This window comes from Neomonachus schauinslandi, chromosome X, assembly GCF_002201575.2.
Source record: "Neomonachus schauinslandi chromosome X, ASM220157v2, whole genome shotgun sequence".
NCBI lineage: Eukaryota > Metazoa > Chordata > Mammalia > Carnivora > Phocidae > Neomonachus > Neomonachus schauinslandi.
The window spans coordinates 100,626,559-100,646,878 of record NC_058419.1 but is presented as its reverse complement, the minus strand read 5'-3'; the positions used below and the strand labels follow the sequence as shown (position 1 = coordinate 100,646,878).

Sequence of the window (20,320 nt, the reverse complement as noted above, 5' to 3'; positions counted from 1 at the left end):
GCTACTTTAGACCCCTTTCCTCTTGGGGAGCCAGTTCCTGGCCCCCACTCCTGCTTCCTGATGCATACGGAGAACCAAAGCAGAACCTCCTAGGCTTGTGGTCTCAAGCCCTGCTCCGTTGTGCATTTCTGTTTCTGTCCACCTCGACCGCTCTGCCTTTGAGTCAGCAGGTGTTGGTTTAGTGTTCCCTTTTTACATTTTGCCCTCTCATCCTCTGTGTCTCAAACAGAGAGAGGGGATTTTTAAAGCGCAAACTCATCATTTCTGATGTGGACATCACCAAGAGAATTCTTTTTTTTTTTTCCCTCCTTCCTCCCTGGCATGTGATTCATCCGGGCCTGATAGGTTAACCTCTCTAGGTTCCTATTTTCATTATCAGTAAAAAGGAATTGGAACACATGATCCTTGAGTTGTTCTAAAACTTTAATGTCCTATTAAACTGCTTCAGTTTGTCCCACTCTTTCACGAGGAAATTTTCCTTTTTTTCTTTAAAGATTTTTTTTTTATTTTTAAATAATCTCTACACCCAACACAGGGCTCAAACTCACAACCCTGAGATCAAGAGTAGCACGCTCCACCAACTGAGCCAACCAGATGCCCCCACTAGAAAATTTTTCTTAGTGTGGAAGAGGTTGACGCAAAACAGAGCAGTTGAGTAGGTCTGCGTTTTCTCTGCCATCTGTTAATAGGATGCCATCTTCCTTAAGCTGTGCTTCTCCCTTCTGTTGTTTATCTTTTTCTAAATATTATTTCACAAAACAGAAATCCTTTGGGGGCCTTTAATTACTGATGAAGTTGAGATTACTTAGGATTTGAGACTTACATGTTCTGTATTGTGGCACTGAGATGCAAGTTGCCTGAGGCCATGCTACTTGTCTGTCCGCTTCACCACTCTGTTGGAGCAGGCTGGTGTGGAGTAGGTACTCAGTAAATACCGTTTACATACCCAATCTTATGCCATTTTTGTCTTTTTAAATAAGAGTTTCAAAGAGGTCTTCTGTATAGGCCCTCTTAGTTTCTTTAAATGCCCCTTCTCCCATCTCTTCTTTGGTATGATTTATGATGATGGTGTTGACATTTCCTTTTTAGAGTTTTTCATCCTTTTTTAAAAGAGATTTTATTTATTTATTTGAGAGAGAGAGAGAGTGAGGGAGAGGGAGAGGGAGCACGAGCAGGGGGGAGGGTCAGAGGGAGAAGCAGACTCCCCACAGAGCAGGGAGCCTGATGCGGGGCTCCATCCCAGGACCCTGGAATCATGACCTGAGCTGAAGGCAGACACTTAACCGACTGAGCCACCCAGGCGCCCTGAGGTTTTCACCCTTCTTAAGCCAGATGTTCCATTTTTGGTATAAGCCTATGTGTTAGTTATCTACTGCTGTGTAACCGTTTTACCACAAATGTAAGTGGCTTACAACCACTTGTCTCACAAGGCTGCAGTCAAGGTGTTGGCTAAGGCTGTGGTCTCATCCAACGCTCCATCTCCTTCCAGGCGCACTCACTCAGATTATTGGCTGAATTCAGTTTCTTGTGGTTATAGCACCGAGGTCTTCAGTTTCTTGGTAGTTGTCAGCTCAGAGGCTGCCCTCAGCTCCTCGAGGCCACCCGCAGTTTCTTCTCACATGAAGACCCCAACAAAGGACCCCCTCTATTTTCTCAAAGCCAGCAAGGAACGGAGAGAGTCCAGACAACCTTACGTAGCTTAATCACGTATACTTCATCACGTGCATCCCTCGCCTTTGACGTGTGCTGTTGCTTGGCAGCAAGTCCTAAGCCCCACCGTGCTCAAGGAGAGAGGATCCCACATGGGCATGAACACCAGGAGGTGGGGACCATGGAGGCCACCTTAATTATGAATCTGTCTGCCACAGCCTTTGTGAATGTTGTTCTTGGACTTTTGTAATGTACTTTCCTGGAAAGTATACTTTCTGAGCAGTAAATGCTTTTTATCTTAATTCCCTAACTTATTACTGAAGTATTGATAATATAGATTACATTTTAAAAATAATGCTCCCCCAATTTAACTCTAGGTTTCTGTTCTCTCTTCTATGCCATTAAAAATGCTATGGAGTTAGATTTTGCATTTATAATCTTACACAAATTAAGTACGGTATAAATTATATACACAGAGATGCGTATTACTGTCACATACACAAAGCTATGTTTACCGTGCCTAATAGATGATTTTAAGCAATTTGAGGATAATCTTAATTTTACATAATTTTTCTCCATACCCACTGATTTTAACCATAACTGCCTTGTATCATACAACTACCCCACATCCTGAAATGTCTCCTTTATATGGATACTGTTCATGGCAAGGAGCTCTTGAGGAAAAGTGTATTTGTCTTCTATGACATTACATCAGATCTACTTTATTATTTATTTATTTTTTTTTAGAGAGAGAACATGCACAAGCATAAGCAGGGGTGGGAGGAGGGGCAGAGGGAGAGAAAGAATCTTTTTTTTTGTTATTTTATAAAGATTTTTATTTATTTGTGTTGGGGGGGCACCCAAGCAGGGGGAGCGGCAGGCAGAGGGAGAGAAGCAGGCTCCCCACTGAGCAGGGAGCCCGATTCGGGACTTCATCCCAGGACCCTGAGATCATGACCTAAGCTGAAGGCAGATGCTTAACTGACTGAGCCACCCAGGTGCCCCCTACGTCATTATTTTTAATCTCCTCTTCCCATAGCCTGTTTCTTAGCCTTCCAATTACCAGGCTATGTATTTAGTTGGGGTTTTTTTTAAGATTTTATTTACTTATTTGTGAAAGAGAGAGAAAGCACGAGCGGGGTGGGGAGGGGCAAAGGGAGAGAGACAAGCAGACTTCCCACTGAGCAAGGAGCCCGATGTGTGCCTGATCCCAGGACCCTGAGATCATGACCTGAGCTGAAGGCAGCTCAGCTAAGCCACCCAGGCACCCCTAGTTTTTAAGTTATTTACTCCTCTTGTCCTGTTCATCATTTCATTTATTTTTCTTTATACCTTCTCATTTCTGTTATGTCTTTCTTAGAGTACAACTATTCAACTTGCATGCACCTTTCACATATAGGTCATGCCTTGGAATGAGAATTCATTCATATGTGTAGACGATACACTGAAGTATTGGATCTTTATATTTAGGATATAATTGACAATAACTTATTTGATAGCAAGTAGACCATCACCTTCTATCATTTTAGGTTTCTGTTCCTGTACTCTTTCCTGCCCACTTTGAAAGCATTATGCCATTTTCCACTTTATCCCCTGCCTCTGAATTCAGAAGACCACATCTTTTGTGAATTTGGAGGTTTCTTTCACTTTTATTAATTTTTTAGAAGGCTAGCTAATACCATGTATTATATCCGGGTACCAAAATTATATTCTTATTCCAGATGAGTGTTTTTAATCTATCTTTTATTTTCTTAATATTGAATTTATTTTTTCACTTACAACCAAACACTCCTATATACTCCTGATGACCACATTTAAAATAATTTTCTTCTGGAGCCTTGAGAGTGGCTTTGTATTTTTTTTTTCTTTTGTTTCAATCAAAGTAATGCCCTCTGGCTCACAACCAGTTACTTTTTCATGAAAATCTTGATACTCCTTTTGCTAAAACAATATTGTTTCCTCTCCAAAAAAAAAAAAATTATTATAAGCCTGTAACATACTGCCTTTTCAATGGAAATGAGGTTCATCAGCATCTGGTTTCCCAAAGTATAAAGTTCCACTAGCTGACAACCACAAAACCATTCCACTAGACTTCTAGCCCAGCAGCTGTTTGAAGGTATCAGTTTACTCACCTAAAAATATTGAAAATATTTGCATTTCTTGGTTAGATGCAATTTAGGCCCAGTGTCTTTTGAGAATATAAGGAGAAAGGGACACCTGTTTTTTGAATTAGATCTAGAATTGTGCTCTCCAATATGGTAAGCCACTAGGAACATGTGGCTAGTCCCAGTTGACATGTGGTGTAAGTGTAAAATATACTCCTGATTTCAAAGACCTAGTACCAAAAAATCAAATACCTCAATAATTTTTATATTGATTACATGTTACACTGATAGTATTTTTAATATTTTGGAGTAAACAACAATATATTGCAATTACTTGTCTCATTTTACTTTTTTAATATGATAACTACAAAATTTAAATTACCAATGTAGCTGACATGATATTTCTACTGAACAGTGCTGGTCTAGAACATCTTACACATTTACTTGTTTTTAACAGCTACCATCTTTGAATTGTTTGCTTCCAAAGGAAATTTGAGAGTAAAATTCTAAAGTCTTTAGTTTTCCTTGATGGTTCCACTAAGTACCTAAATACGTAACATATCAAAGTTAGGAAGTGTACTGAAAACTTCTCCAGAGAGAGACAGTGGGTTTAGAGTCCCTTCAAGGTATTTGTTGAATTGGTTTTTTTCCCATTTTTAAAGCCTGGTTAAGTTTGCCCAGTGATGTCAGATCTCTTCCTTAGTAATTTTTTATAGCTAAAAAGCTGCTGTATAAAGAGAATGATTGTGGTAGTCTGCAGCTTTCCAGTAACATATAGTGACTTATTCTCATAGAAGCTATGAATGATAGAATGAATCATCATATTCCACGTCTAGTCATATCCTGGAAATTGACAGCAAGAAGGGGTGACCATCTGTAATTCAGTTAATTGAATTGGAGGCAAGGAGGTAGGCAACAGATTAAAAAACATTCTGCTTTCTGTACTTAATCTCACCTGATGTTTTGGTTTGGGGTGACTCTGGAAGTAATTTACATTAATAATCTGTATGAATAAAGCATCAGAACCAAAAAACTTTTTTTGAAATTCCTAATGGTTTGTGCTGGTACTTTTTTTTTTTCTCCTCAGGATCTTTTTATAATAGCTTTATTGAGATATAATTCACATATCACATGATTCACCCTGTTAAAGTATACAGTTCAGTGGTTTTCAGTATATACAGAGTCATGCAACCATCACCACAGCCTAACATTAGAACATTTTCATCGCCCCAAAGAATAACCGCACCACCCCAACTCTAAGCATCCACTAATCTATTCTTTGTCTCTATGGATATGCTTTTTGCAGACATTTCATATAAATGGAATGGTGAACTTTATGGTCTTTTGTGACTGGCTCCTTTCACTTAACGTAATATTTTCAAGGTTCACGTTATAGCAGAACTTCATTCTTTCCTGTGACCAAATAATATTCCATTGTGTGAATATACTATATTTATTTGTCCATTCATCAGTCAGTGGAATTTGGATTATACTTTTTTAACACAGAAAAAAATTAATGAAGCTAATACTTACATTCGGTAATAACCTTCCCCTCCGTGCTCATATTGAGCCTCATAGTAGTTTAAGTAGGTGTTGTGATAGTCACCACCGTTTTATAGGTCATGAAATGGAGACTCACTAAGCCTAACTAACTGGCCTAAGATCACATAGCAGTTAAGAACTAGGACTTGGACTCAGCCTGTTTATCTGACTCCAAATCGTACGTTTTCTTCCTTATTGCCACAGCCTCCTCCCTGCCTCCCCATCCCTTGGTGATTTTGTTGAATAATTACTTTGTAGTTAAGCTTCTTCGCTTTTTTGTTACTGTTGCTTGATTTAATATGCTATTAGATACAAGAAATGGTTTTGAAAAAAACTTTTAATGTGGCCTTTCCTGATAACTTAGGAGATAGGGCGGGAATGTTTTCTGGGTGATAATCTACCTCATAGTTCAGCAGCAGTCCATAGAACAGCAGATTGGATAGGTCCAAGGGTGTGCTGGAGGGTTCACTTCTTTGCCCTGTGTCATGAAAAAACTTCTCTAATGACCTAGATAAAACTATGTTTGCACTAGTAGACCTCGTTTATGATATTTGTAAAAGCCCCAAAGTTGACATTTTTAAATTGTGTCCATCTTGGAGTGTCATACATTGAGAAATGCTCAACAAAATCTTTTTATAGTGATAACATATATTCTCTCTGGGCTTCCTTTTCCTTCGTAGGGCTCTGTAGCTATAGCTGGTGCTGTTATTCGTTGGCTAAGAGACAATCTTGGAATTATACAGACCTCAGAGGAGATTGGTGAGTATGTTCTAACAAAGCGTTAGAATCTAAAGAATGAAAATTTTTAATGTTTTACCTTTGCAGTCTGTTAATAATTGTACTTTGAGCCATACGTGACATTAAATGATATGGATTCCTATTACGAGTTGGATTTATATAAAAAAGACTATTTTGTGAAGATTTATAAAACAACAAATTGACATAATTAGTGGTAGCCACCACTTAACAAACTGGCAAGGTAGGGCATAAAAATTACCCAGGTGTAAAATCGAACAGCAAAGATGGCCAGGATCTGCAGGTAAAGTAGTTTAGTTACATTTACCTGATGAGAAAGAACTTTAACTCTTAGAGTGAGCATTAAAACCCCAGGGCCTATCATTTAACTATTAACATGACTATTTTCAGTACAGATAATTATTTTTGAACTCATCTACCCACTCTTTCATCTACTTGTTTACTTCGGCCTGAAGGTGAGACAATCAGAAGCACATTTCTTACTGGGGACGCACTGGAGGCTACTTTTTCATCTTGTAGTCAACCACCTTAGAAATAGTGGAAATGAGTTAAAATACCTTAATGAAACTAATCCAGGTCCTTTATTTCTTGGCCTGGGTTACATTGTAGTGGGAGGTATTCAATGTGGGGAAGTTTGTTTCTGTTGCTCCCAGCTTACATCTTTAATTCAGAACATTTTGCTCTACTAGTAAATAAGAAATCAAAAGCCCTATCCTAATTTTTTATACAGATGTGTTTATTGACTAGAGTAATAGAATATTTTAGAATGATTTTTGTTTCTCTTCTTTTCTTATTATTATTAGAAAAACTTGCTAAAGAAGTAGGTACTTCTTATGGCTGCTATTTCGTCCCCGCGTTTTCAGGGTTATATGCACCTTACTGGGAGCCCAGCGCGAGAGGGTAAGAATTGAATATGAGGTATGCTTTTACGGGTCTTGATTTATTTACTAAATTAGCTAATAGCTTATAGTTTCTAGCTTCCTATTTTCAAATGATCTTAAAGTGTTGAGGAAACCTTTTCTGTTTGGAGAGTATTAATTTCAGAACCTTTAAATTGCAAGAAGTTGTAAATCATCTGACAATAAGCCCCTGCCACATCCATGTCAGTGTTAGGATCTTTTATCTTCAAGGCCTCTGCCAATTATATATCCAGGGGACATCGTCTAGATGAATTCTGATTTGGTGTTACATTATTGTCATCTGTTCATTTGGATCCTGGACTTTTCCCTATGTGGATGCAGGATTGTGGACCATAAGGACTTTCCAAGCTGCTCATTGTTTATGTCCAGTTTTTTTTTTTAATACACATTTTTTCCCTGAACTTCTCTGTCTACCAAGGTCAACCTTTCCATATTCAGGACATTTCAGATTGACTCGTGTACTCCACTCTAATCTTAAAAATCTTTGTGTGTGTTTTTAGGATCATCTGTGGGCTCACTCAGTTCACCAATAAATGCCATATTGCTTTTGCTGCGTTGGAAGCTGTTTGTTTCCAAACCCGGGAGGTAATAATAAGGGCTTTTTTTCTTGTACTTCGTCCGCTTTTATCACTTTCAAACAAATTATATATTAATGCTGAAAATTTATTAAATGCTTCATTATTAAATACCTAATCAAAAATTAAGCCTGCCTAAGCTCTCTTCTAATAAGTACAAGTTTCTCCTCTTTTTGTTAATTGTTATTACCTTCTGAGTTCCTGTCATCCGCCAGGCGCTGAGTGTTTTACAGTTGGGAAGATGTTGAGTAGAACATGTTAGGTAAAGCATAGGCATCAGGGCAGGAAACCAGGGTGCAAAGTTGGGGTATTTGGCATGGCTGGTTCTTCGGGTGAGGGCAGAGGTGTAGTGAGAAGAAAGGTTGGTGTGATCCATGAAGGAAGGCTTGGAAGATGAGAATAAGAAATCTAAATTTGAGGGGCGCCTGGGTGGCTCAGTCGGTTAAGCTTCTGCCTTCAGCTCAGGTCATGATCCCGGGGTCCTGGGATCGAGCCCCGCATAGAGCTCCCAGCTCAGCAGGGAGCCTACTTCTCCCTCTCCCTCTGCCTGCCACTCTGCCTACTTGTGCTCTCCCTCTCTCTCTCTCTCTGTGTCAAATAAATAAATAAATAACATCTTTAAAAAGGCATTAAAAAAAAGAAATCTAAGTTTGATTCTGTAGGCTTTGGGAAGCTCTTGAGGGTTTTTGAGTAGAAGACTGCCATTTTCAAAGATGTCATTATGGAGTAGTAGTTTAATTACGTGCATTGCATTGGTTCATTTAAGATTTTGGATGCCATGAACCGCGACTGTGGAATTCCGCTCAGTCATTTGCAGGTAGACGGAGGAATGACCAACAACAAAATTCTTATGCAGTTGCAAGCAGACATTCTGTATATACCAGTAGGTCAGTAAGCCTTCCTTCCTTTGCATTCTGAGAGGAATATTTCTTTCTGAAGAACTGGTATTTTTAGGCATATGTAACTGCAAAGATCTTGATGTTGCCGTCTTCCCTCAGTGAAGCCCTCGATGCCCGAAACAACCGCCCTGGGAGCTGCCATGGCCGCAGGGGCCGCAGAAGGAGTTGGTGTTTGGAGTCTCGAACCCGAGGATCTGTCTGCGGTCACAATGGAGCGCTTTGAACCCCAGATCAATGCTGAGGGTATGTTTAAAAAAATGAAAATTTAGGGGCGTCCGGCTGGCTCAGTCAGTAGAGCACACATGACTCTTGATCTTGCGGGCATTGGTTTGAGTTCCACGTTGGGTGTAGAGATTACTTAAAAATAAAATTTCTTTAATGGTATACCATGGAAAAGAGAGTTTGCCTTTCTGTTTATTTGTAAGTTCAGAAACTAAGCAAAATAGCAAATGCTACTGTTTTAGATTGGCTACTAAGCATGTTGGGGTGCACTGAGTCTGAATGAGGGAAAAAGTTCCTTATTATAAGAAAAAAACCTTCCAAAATCACTTTTTTTTGCCATCCACTTCTACTGTTCACAGTCCTTTCATGCAAAAGGATAACACTGCTTCTAACTTGCTAACATAGCCTTTTTTAAAAGTAAGAAGGGAGGGCGCCTGGGTGGCTCAGTTGGTTAAGCGACTGCCTTCGGCTCAGGTCATGATCCTGGAGTCCCGGGATCGAGTTCCGCGTCGGGCTCCCTGCTCAGCAGGGAGTCTGCTTCTCCCTCTGACCCTCCCCCTTCTCATGCTCTCTCTCTCTCATTCTCTCTCTCAAATAAATAAATAAAATCTTTTAAAAAAAATAAATAAAAAATAAAAGTAAGAAGGGAGATAGATCAGCCATGGAGCTGACCATCTGTGGTGCCAGTGGTCCAGTTTTAGGACATGATTAGCTGGCCTAAGGGACATCCTGGTAACTTTTAAGCCCAGCAGAGCTAGCCTGACAAAAGCGGCAACAGTAAATAAGCGAGCCTCAAATACCTGATTCACTGTCCTAACCAGCTAAGCTAAGCCACAGGCTCTGACCGACACCTTTATAAAATACAGTGGTGCATCTCTTAAATTGAAATAAATGTGAGTACAAAAATAAGGCTTTATATATATTGAATTTTATTTTATAGCCTTTCAAAAATCGCATCAAAGTAGATTTTGCACTACTGGGAAATAAGCTTTCAAATGCATTTCTCTTTAATTTTCTGGAAGACTAAGCCAGCACTTCTTAATTTTATTCCTTCCCACGTACAAGAAAATGGATTGTAACACTAGTAATTTTATAGTCAGACAGTATACCACGTAACTTGATATAGAAATGTGTTTCAAAATCTGATATTCTATCTGTAGGTAATTTTTATTTGTTAATATTGGATTAAGTGGGGGCTCGAAAAAATTTCTACATCTGAAAAAAATCAATTTTTTAATAAACAAATAACGTTCAGAGTGAGTATATGATCTCGAGATGCTAATCCCACTCTTAAAGCAAGGAAGTTCTGTGCAAAGCGTTTCCTGTTTTCTGAGGACAGCCTTCTTTGCCATTTTTTAAGGCCTCAGCCCAGAGTTGGTCGGTTATATCAGCTGTCCTTCCCTTCCCCAACCCCACGCCTCCCCACACAACACAGACGTGCGCACATGTGTAACAGGCATCTAGGTATAAATAGTTCATTCTCCAGCAGACTTTTTTTAGAGCTGAGTACAGGCCAGAAATTGTCCTGATGTGGGGATATAGAGATGATTAAGACGAAGTCCTTGCCCCTCAGGAGACTCACGTATGTTGGGAGAGGCAGACAAAGCCATGACAGTTCACTGTGGTGGCTGGTCGCCTGAGATGTGTGGGAAGTGGTGTGGGAAGATGGAGGAGGGGCATAAGTGGGGCCCTGGAAAGCTTTCTGAAGCAAGTGATGCTTGAGCAGTGTCACTCAGGTGTCACAGGCTTCAGGTGCTGTGGCAAGGCCAGGAGGCCTGACAGGGACACCTTCCTACAAGCCTCCCCATTACTAGGAGGAGTGCGTGTGGGTGGACGCACCAGTGGTGCCCATTTTTGTTTAGTCCTCTTACTGTGGATTTCCATCGTAAAAAAAATCCTGTATCACAGGAATGCAATTTGAATCTTATGAAGAATCAATACTTGTTAAATCCTTTGGCTAGACTGACTAACAGTTCTCCTTCTAGTCTTTCCACATTACAGTACACCCCTTCCCTATATCCAAAGCTTCCCCCGCTTCCTCCCCACAAGAAAGAGAGAACAGATCCAATGGGAATCCCTTTCTAATTCATCACCACTTGTTTGTGAATGGCCTGGTCTTCATAGGTAGCCTGGCTCCCAGTCTCCCTTCACCCTGAACACCATGCTGAATTTCCCCTCCACCTTCCAGCAGGTATCTCACCCAAATCCAAGTTCTGGTAAAGCCCCATGCCAGTTGAATATGTGTCACAATTTGTTGAAAATGCTGAGCGAACATAAGTACAGTGCTTAGACTATCTCCATAAACTACTTTTCAGATGTGTGTTTTTCCTACCTTCTATTTCTAGAAAGTGAAATTCGTTACTCTACATGGAAGAAAGCTGTGATGAAGTCAGTGGGTTGGGTTACAACTCAGTCTTCAGAAAGTGGTAAAAATGTTTTTATTCTTCTTGCCGCTTTGCCTTAGTATGTTAAATAACTTAATTTAAGTATCTAACTATTTACACTTAGCAAGGCTGCTCTGAAGAAAAGCATTATCATATGTCCAGAGTTTCTAACATCTTGAAAACACTTTAAAGTTCTAAACATAAAATGTAAATTATCAGATAGATAACGTACTTAATTCTATCCTGCCCTCTCTTTTCCTTATTAGTTTTTTCCTGGTACTTCAGTGGGTAACTGAGCTTTCTAAAAGTAAAATTATTTCTTTCTTCTCAATGAAAAAGAAAATCAACTAGAGTCTTCCTTTTCTTTATTTTTTTTAAGTGTCTCCTTTTACCTTTTTGGGGGGCTGTCTTCATGGCCTGAACCAACCAAAACTTATGTTAATTTCAGAATCTGTTTCTCTACTTCCTAGGCTGATTCCAAGTTCTTAGTGAATGTACATTTTAAGAGCTCATTGGAATCAAAGAGGAAGAAATGTACCAAATAGTAAATTAGAAGTGTCAGAATCGATTGGGAAATGCTCTTGGCAGAAAATAGAAAACTTAAGTAAGAAGGTATTGGGCTTAAGTAAGCCATTCAGTCATAGACAGACTTAAGCTGCCTTTACTATGCACTTGATAATTAAGCAGACTTAAACGTGCCTTTAATATGCCATAATATATTAATTCTTTGCTAAATGAAGATTTAGAACATAATAAATAGAACAATGTTCAATAATATATTGAAGCATACACTTTAATGGAGAAGAGTTTATAAATGAAATATTACCTGCCTTCCAACCCAAAAGTGAATATAAAATTACTTTTAATGTATCTGGCTTTTAGGAGACACTTCTGGAACCATCCATTACCACAGATCACTGATCTGTATTTTCAGTCCTGGATGTTCCTACCTGAAGCTTTTTTACCTCCTAAATAAGCTTAATATCCTTTTTCTTTAAATCTTTTGTTCTGAGACTCCGTTTTCTTTCCAAAATGGTGGCAAAGCTTTTCTTACTAAGACCTTTTGTGATTTTGAGACCCTTTATAACAAAACTTCTCGATCATAAGTGTTTTCCTAGCCCGGTGCTAGTTGCTATGCAAGATATAACAACATGGACCCTGATTTATTTTCTGGTTGCCCTTAATCAATGGCTAATGAGCAGTTGAGTCCCATGTTTTCGTTGACTTGTTGGATTTTTTTAAATGGCACAATCGTCCGTTTGTCCCTCCCTGCACCGCACAGACACACACACACCTTACTAGCTAGCAGTTGAAGATCAAATTTTAATTGCAAAGTTCCCATAAAACCAACTGATCATTTTCACTTTGTTTGAATACCTCACTGTCAGTGAATTTAAAACATAAGAAAAAGTTGATGAAAGAAAATTGCATGATTTCTTTAGTTTCTGCTATTGAGAGGTTTAGATTTTTCATTCTGTTTTTGTTTCAGACTGCAATGCATTTAAGAGTTTGAAGATGATTTTCAGTAGATTTATGAAACACACTCTAATGTATAATACTGAGTCTCTAAGCTGTGTAATAAACTCAGAATTATATTCAGTTAGTGACATGCCAATTGTATTTATTTAAGCAGTATAAACTATATATGACTATATATCAATAAGCTCTATAATAGTCGCAGTACAGATAGAATCCTATTTTAATAATCTTGAAAGGATATTAGAATTGCTACCTGGTCTTTTATGCTCTTTAAATTGCTTTAGTTTATGGGGGAAATATATGTTAGCTTCATCTCCAAAGCAGTTTGGCACTTTTGAAGCAGTCATATTTATTTTCTTGTTTCTAACTATATTTGAATATATTATAAATAATTTTTAATATACATTTTGACATGTGTTTAAAATGTTGTAGAAGTGATTGGGAGTTTGATACTTTTTAGAGAGAGCTTATCATAAACGATAAGCTTAGCTTTGCACTCCAAACACACCGAAACAACATTTTGAAAACAGGTCAAATTGGTTTAAAATGCACAGCTATCAAATAACAAGTAAGTGTGTGTGTGTGTGTGTGTGTGTGTGTGTGTGTGTGACCAAAAGGGATATATTTTCGTTAAATAAATGCCACCTGTTGGCTAACTGAACATAATAAAAAAATAAATAAATAAAATATAAATTTAAAAATAAATAAATAAATGCCACCTAAATTGGTAAGGACTTGTAAATGCAGATAGTCCTCAGGGTCTTCTTTGCAAACTAGAACTCACTGTAGCCGTATCAGGAAATTAGTGATTAGAACTTAGCCGAACTGAAAAAAAAAAAGAACTTAGTGTAACTGATGGCTTGCTCTAAAAGAACAAGAATATATGTTCCCTTTCCTAAAATCAAATTAAAATGTGGTCTCCACAAATATGGAAACAAAAAGAAACCTTGGTTTTATCTGAAAAATAACATAAGCAGTGGTAAAATGGAGGAAAATGGTTTGTACCCCTCTTTTAATCTACCTTCTAAGGGAAAGAAATGTATGGTGCAGGGAAAAAAAAAAACAATCCTTTCCCAAAAAGGCAAATAAATGACTGTTGTCAGTTTATTATATCAAAAACTATGCCCATAGCAAATATTTAACTAGCTGCATTTCAATGAAGCCCTTTCATCCAGTGGTTGCATATTCTTAAAACTTGGAGGTTAATTTTGAATATGTTTCTTTTTAAATGAGCATTAAATAATAGAGATACATAATTTTTAAATTCAAGAAAAGCGTATGTAAATAAAGAATTTTCTTTAAAGGAAGGGATTTTGACAGAAATTAGTTAGAAAATACCAACACAACCATATTCTCAGGCAGTTTTTTAAAAATGTGGATTCACAGGGCACCTGGCTAGCTTAGTTGGTAGAGCTTGCGACTCTTGATCTTGGGGTCATGAGTTTGAGCCCCATGTTGGGTGTAGAGTTTACATACATACATACATACATACATACATACATACATATATAGATTTAAAAAAATATGGGGCTGCCTGGGTGGCTCAGTCATTTAAGCGTCTGACTTCGGCTCAGGTCATGATCTCGGGGTCCTAGGATGGAGCCCTGCATGGGACTCCACGTGGGCTCAGCCGGGGAATCTGCTTCTCCCTCTTCCTCTGCTCACCCCCGCTTGTGCTCTCTCTCTCAAATAAATAAAATCTTTTAAAAAACATATGGATTTATACAGTTTATTCAAGATTTTATTTTTAAGTAACCTCTGCACTTAGCATGGGGCTCAAACTCACAACCCTGAGATCAAAAGTCCCACGCTCCACGGATTGAGCCAGTCAGGTGCCCCTTTACAATTTAGTTTTTAAATTAAAGTAATATTGATTGGGAGGTGCATTTCCTTACATAGCAAATTCTGTTTAAAAAAGAAAACAAAACCAGTATCTTAGCAAAAATAGGGTTTGAAGTTCATTTTTAGTAGACCAGTGTAACTCTTCTCTGATTACTAAAGGATCTCTACCTTGAATCTTGGGGGAATTGGATTGCTCATTTAGTATCTTTGGGGTAAGAATCAAAAAAGCTAAAATCAACAGCCTCCCAAAAAGTTCTCCATCAACTCTCTTCAGCTTTGCCAGTGGAAGGCTTATGTGGGTTTATATATGTATTATGTTCTTGGCTACCTGTGGCATGCTACCCATATTGTTCGTTAACTGTCATAAGCCTTCAATATTGATTATATTTTTGATTTGAAGTAATAACTCTGCTAGCTTTTATGAATATACTATTTTTATAACTTAATTTTGTTTTGCTGTCATGTGATTCTTAACACAAATATTGTAATTATGTGTCTCTCTTTTGGTTTGCTTGACTGGAATTCCCTTCTACTTGGATGACCACAGGTGACCCTAGTATCTTCTGTAGTCTACCCTTGGGCTTTTTTATAGTGAGTAGCATGGTAATGTTAATCGGAGCAAGGTACATCTCAGGTCAGTTACTCTTTAAATTAGACAATTTTATTAGTTAGCACTAATGTATTTGTGTATAACTTGGCAGAAAATGTTTAGAGTTTTTCATTCTTCCTGTGCTGAGGAACCTGGCAAATCCATGAAAGGTCTAATTTGTGAGACCAGTTAATCTTTCAGAGCAGTCAGAATTGAGGACTGTGGCTCTGCTTAATTCTCTTATTGTTGGTAGATGACAGTTTCTTTGAGGGGCCGCGTTCTGCTGTCAGCCGCAGCAGGAAGCAGAAGTGAAAGTAGCGTGCTGTGAAAGCTTCCATGAGAGGACTTTCAGGGTGACAGGTGGACACTAAAGTCTAATTTTTGACAGTAATTCAATTGGCTTTCAAACGTACATAAGTTCTTCATACTCAAGAAAACGTGCCACGTGGGTCTAAATATTTCAGTTCTGGTAAGAGTTTCCACCAGAGTATGTTAGCAGAGTCTCTGGAAAAACTCTAAAATTGGGGAACATGTATAGTCGCTTTTATTTTAGTTAAAAGAATATATTTTGTGAGATGAAGTTTTAAAAATTACTGCTAAAATAAGGGGAGTCAAACTTAAAACCGAATTATTTTTTTGCACATTAACTTCTGCTTATTCTTAGAAAAATAAAACTGCTCAGCATGTTATGAAATACATTGCATAACCTGTGATGATTTAAATGTAATAATCGTTTTGGGGAGCTATTCCTGATGACAGCTCGATTTTTCTTCCAATTGAGGCTTAAGGGACTACATGGCAATGACTTGTTCCATATGTTACCAAGAAAGTGAAATTTTTTTTAAATCTTCATAACAAGGGAAAGAGTTAAATTATTTCTTGTAATTAATCAGATGTTGACCTGGCTTTAACATGTAAAATGTAAACTTTATTGATATGGAGGGAGCATCTGATTATAGAAATCCAACAAGCCTTACCTCAGCTTGACGTCATTAGCTTAGCACTATATATAAATATGGAATGAAAAGTGTTTACATCAGCAGAACATTAGATTATCTTTTAATGATAAAATATGAGTTACTTGCACGAGAACTTAAAACTAGGCTACCATTTTCCGTATCCTTCATATTTGGGATGTTTATTCAAATCTGCTTTCATAAAAACAATACCTTATCTTGGTATTAGTGCTTTCCACCTTATGAAGGGCTTCTGTATACACAAGTCTATACAGAATTCACAGATGTCTGTTTTCTTTCTGCTTCTTGGGAATGTTTGGTGGAAAAGTCCAAATATTATAATTTTCCAAAATATCCAAAATGGGTATCCAAAAATATTTTCCAAATATTGTGATAATCCAAAAATAAGTCATTTAGATTTATAAAGAAACTTTGAGTTGTTTTAGGAAAAGTTATATCATTTTTTCATTATCCTGAGGTGTTTTTTGTTGTTGTTGTTTTGGCTGCATGACGATGATTTGGAAAAGGAGGGAAAATACTGCACCTGAATGTTTTCATTGATTTTTTTTTTCTCCTGTTTCCCCCTTGGTACTGTGAAGGAGGAAGAGGCCTACTCTCTATCAAAATGAGACATACAGCTTATCTCTAAGCTAAGGGATACATTATTTGTCTGAATTCCTAGGCTCCCAAAGGGATATGGTTACCATCTTTAGGTTCTCTCTCTTGGTAACATATGCTGAGATTTGAGAACAGTGGGAGTCACTTGCCTTGGTAAACAATTAGCAATAGTGTTAATATTTGCTAATTTTGGGATTGGCCTAGTTATATTTGTTGCATTTTAACTGTGAAGCAGTATTTAGAAATCATGTGGAATGTGTAGCTCAAATGATTAAATAGTCTTCGTTGCCTTAACTCCTAAATTGTGTGTATGTTGTTGCTCATATATGTGGTTTTTGTCCCCCGTTTTAGGTATCCCATAAATGATACCAACTCATGGATTCCAAAGATGCAAACTCTTTGCCTAATGAAAGAATCCAGCGATTGTCTCTTAATGTGATGACACTGTTCGTAGACTCTGATTTTATTTATAAGCCACTTGCTGCATGACCCTCCAAGTAGACCTGTGGCTTGAAATAAAGAAAATGCAGCAGAAAGAATGCTATAGAAACATTTGGTGTGTTTTTTAACATCAAGAGTTAAGATTGGACCAGCCACCTTGGGGGCTGACCCCTCCTTTGCCATCGCGTCCTGCCCCATTCCCTCTGAGATCTAGGAAGAATTCAGGTCCTTCATTGGAATCTTTCATCAAACACACTCAAACGCTGATGGTCTAGGATTTGATTCTCTGCACTGCACACACTTGACTAAGGGGTGATTACTAACCAGCTAAAAATGAGTGGCTTTTTGTTTCTCTTTAACAGACCTTAAAAGTCCTCTTTTCTGCATATTAAGGAGACCACAACATCTTCCCTGAATGTTTAAATGGACACCTCTACTAAATCCTTGAAATGGAAATTTAGTACTCTCAAACTTAGATATTTTCCAGAAAGGTATTTGCCAAAACTGAAATTCGTCGGACATTTTACATGGTCTCACTAATTCACTGAATTGCTGTCTGGGTCTTCTAGGGAAGGACGCTTTTTCCTTTCTTTTTCATCTCTCCTTTTTATATTTTTCACTTTGTATGTATAACATACATGGCTATATATATATTTTATATACTGAGGGCAACCCATTTATAAATTAAGAGTACATTTTACATGATCTCACTAATTACACTGAATTTCTGTCTGGATCTTACAGGGAAGAACCCTTTTTCTTTTCACCTCTCCTTTTTATATTTCTTACTTTGTATGTATAACATACATGCCTATATATTTTATATACAGAGGGTAGCCCGTTTATAAATTCAGAGCACATTGTATTCAGTAGGTTATAATGGGGCTGGTCTTAACTGGACCACTAAGTGTATAAATATTTTGGGGAAAACACTGTATACATTTTTGGGCAACGGTTATGCATATTTACAAGGAGAAACTTTTTCTTAAAGAGCCAGCATTTAAAGCTTAAGTATATGTTCCATGTCAATAAAAGAAAATGTACTTTATTGTGACTTCAACTATATTTCTTATACCTTATCTTTTTATTTAATTGTTTTAGCTGGATATATGTCTTTAAAAAAAAGGAAAAAGACAAAACTGTGGAATACTATGGTAAATACTGTTTTCAAACAAGCACTAGTCCATATAAAGTTGCCTTCCTTTGACATAATTTAGACATATTAGGGATCCTTTTGAGGGAATAGCAAAAAAGGTTAAACACTTAAGTAGAAGAAAACCTTAGGAATAAAGCCAAGAATCTCTTTCTATCCAAATATGTTATTAATTGCTGGTAAGCAAGTATAATTTCTATTTGGGATCACAGACAATTCTCTCCACTTACTGTCCTAGTACAACTGAAGAAAGGTTTGTAATTAGAAATGGCTTCCAGTGAAACCAAGAATTTCTCAAAATGGTTAGTATTACATGTTATAAAAACCTACCTAATCTAGCATCTTAATGTCAATTTTTTTAAATCTTAAAATTAATTTCTGTTTACTACAAGTAAGAAAATACTGCCTCCTAATATTTTCTTCAACCAGGGCTGACAATGGAAAATATTTATATATTATTATAAAAGGTGTTGTTTTGTTTGGAATTAATGGTAGCTTGCATTTGCAATTCTGATTGTGCTGTTTCTAAATTATTCAGTCTACTTGGGTTTTATTGATGCAGCTGCCGCTTGCGTGACAAAAATATTACAGAAAGGTACTGTGAAATTATTACTTTGTGTTGAGGGTACTTTTAAACATAATTATGTTTCTACAAAAGTAGGTTGAGTTAATTGTAAATAATTGTTAAATCACTGTTCAAAATAATTTTAAGATTCCATTAATTTTCTATAAATTGCGATATTTATAAATGTTTGAAACTGTGCACATTGGTATTTAATGATAAATTGACTTAAAATAAATTGACCCCTCATTCTTACTTGCATTTCTCATTTATAGACTAGAACTTAAGATCAAAGTTAAATCCAGAAGGGTGTAACTCAGCTGTTAGCACTTGATCAGGCACACTCTGAAGAATTAACCAAGAGCCTAAGAAGTAGTTTCTGAAATGATGAGCACCTTAATCATTCTATTGGATAAGACTACACTGTTCCATCTCAGCATCCAGAAAATACCCGCTGAGGTCAGAAATCATGATCAATTAGGGTCTCTCATGGCTAACCATGCCTTTCTACTGGTTTCTCTCTGTTCTTTCTATCTGGGTTGGCTGGTGGAGTCAAGTGTGCCATTGTTCTCTCAATTTCATGCCAGTACCTCAATCTTTTGTTCTTTAGTTAATCAGTAAAAGAAGTAAATGCATTTAGGGGTGCCTGGCTGGCTCAGTTGGTTAAGAAGTAAATGCATCTTTGCTTCTGTAATAATATCTTAGAATTTTTAGTGTTTCTTTTGAAGCGCCCAAACTTAAGTCTTTGGTTTCTGAGTGTTTTGTATCATGTTGGGAATGAAGAATGATGGCTATTTATGAGAAACCAGCAAAAGAAGAAGATGTCATAGCACAGAAACTAACAGCATTGATGGTAGGTAGTGTTTAACTCATAGTGTCTACCTAATAGTAAATAGAAGTGCAGAAATTATTTTTTTACAGCTTTAATGAGGTATAAAATTGATACACAGAAAACTGCACATATTTAATGTAAACACTTAGAGGAGCTGGGACATATACAAACACCCATTATACCATCACCACAATCATGGTAATAAACATAGCCATCCCCTCCACACGTTTCCTTGTGTCCCTTAGCTTTGTGTGTGTGTGTGTGTGTGGTAAGAATGCTTAACATGAGATCTACCCTCTCAACAAATTTTTAAGTGCACAGTACCATGTTGTTAACCATAGGCAGTACATTAGACAGCAGATCTCTTGAACTTATTTTTCTTGTATAACTAAACCCATTGAACAGCAACTCCCCATTTCCTCAACCCCTAGTAACCACCAATCTACTCTTTGTTACTACGAGTTTGACATTTTTGTTTCTTTTTTAGATTCCACATATAAGTGAGATCATGTAGTATTTGTCTTTCTGTGTCTGGCTTATTTCACTTAGCATAATATCTTCCAGGTCCAGTGATGTTGTTGCAAATGGTAGGGTTTCTTCCTTTTTTGAGACCTATTTCATTGTATGTATGTACCACATTTTTTTAATCCATTCATCTGTCGATGGACTTTTGGTTTGTTTCCATATCTTGGATGTTGTGAATAGTGCTGCCGTGAACATGGGAGTGTAGATACTTCTTTGAGATCCTGATTTCCATTCTTCTGTATAAATACCCAGAAGTGGGATTATTGAGTC

The 20,320-nt window shown here is 37.3% G+C and overlaps 1 protein-coding gene across 5 annotated transcripts in view; it reads left to right on the top strand.

Annotated features, from left to right (window-relative positions):
• The window catches only part of GK (glycerol kinase), a 76,767-nt gene extending 57,819 nt beyond the window's left edge, over window positions 1–18,948 (top strand). For 4 of the 5 annotated variants that reach the window (XM_021677936.2, XM_021677926.2, XM_044911963.1 and 1 more), the window contains 7 exons: window positions 5,978–6,056; window positions 6,857–6,953; window positions 7,474–7,558; window positions 8,315–8,435; window positions 8,547–8,690; window positions 11,015–11,095; window positions 14,922–15,497. In XM_021677936.2, coding sequence (XP_021533611.2) covers window positions 5,978–6,056; window positions 6,857–6,953; window positions 7,474–7,558; window positions 8,315–8,435; window positions 8,547–8,690; window positions 11,015–11,095; window positions 14,922–15,046 — 732 coding nt within the window. In that variant the 3' untranslated portion in view covers window positions 15,047–15,497. Of the gene's footprint in view, window positions 1–5,977; window positions 6,057–6,856; window positions 6,954–7,473; window positions 7,559–8,314; window positions 8,436–8,546; window positions 8,691–11,014; window positions 11,096–14,921; window positions 15,498–16,888 lie in introns of those variants that run through there. The other variant, XM_021677933.1, reaches the window with a different exon arrangement.
• Window positions 18,949–20,320: the final 1,372 nt, after the last annotated feature.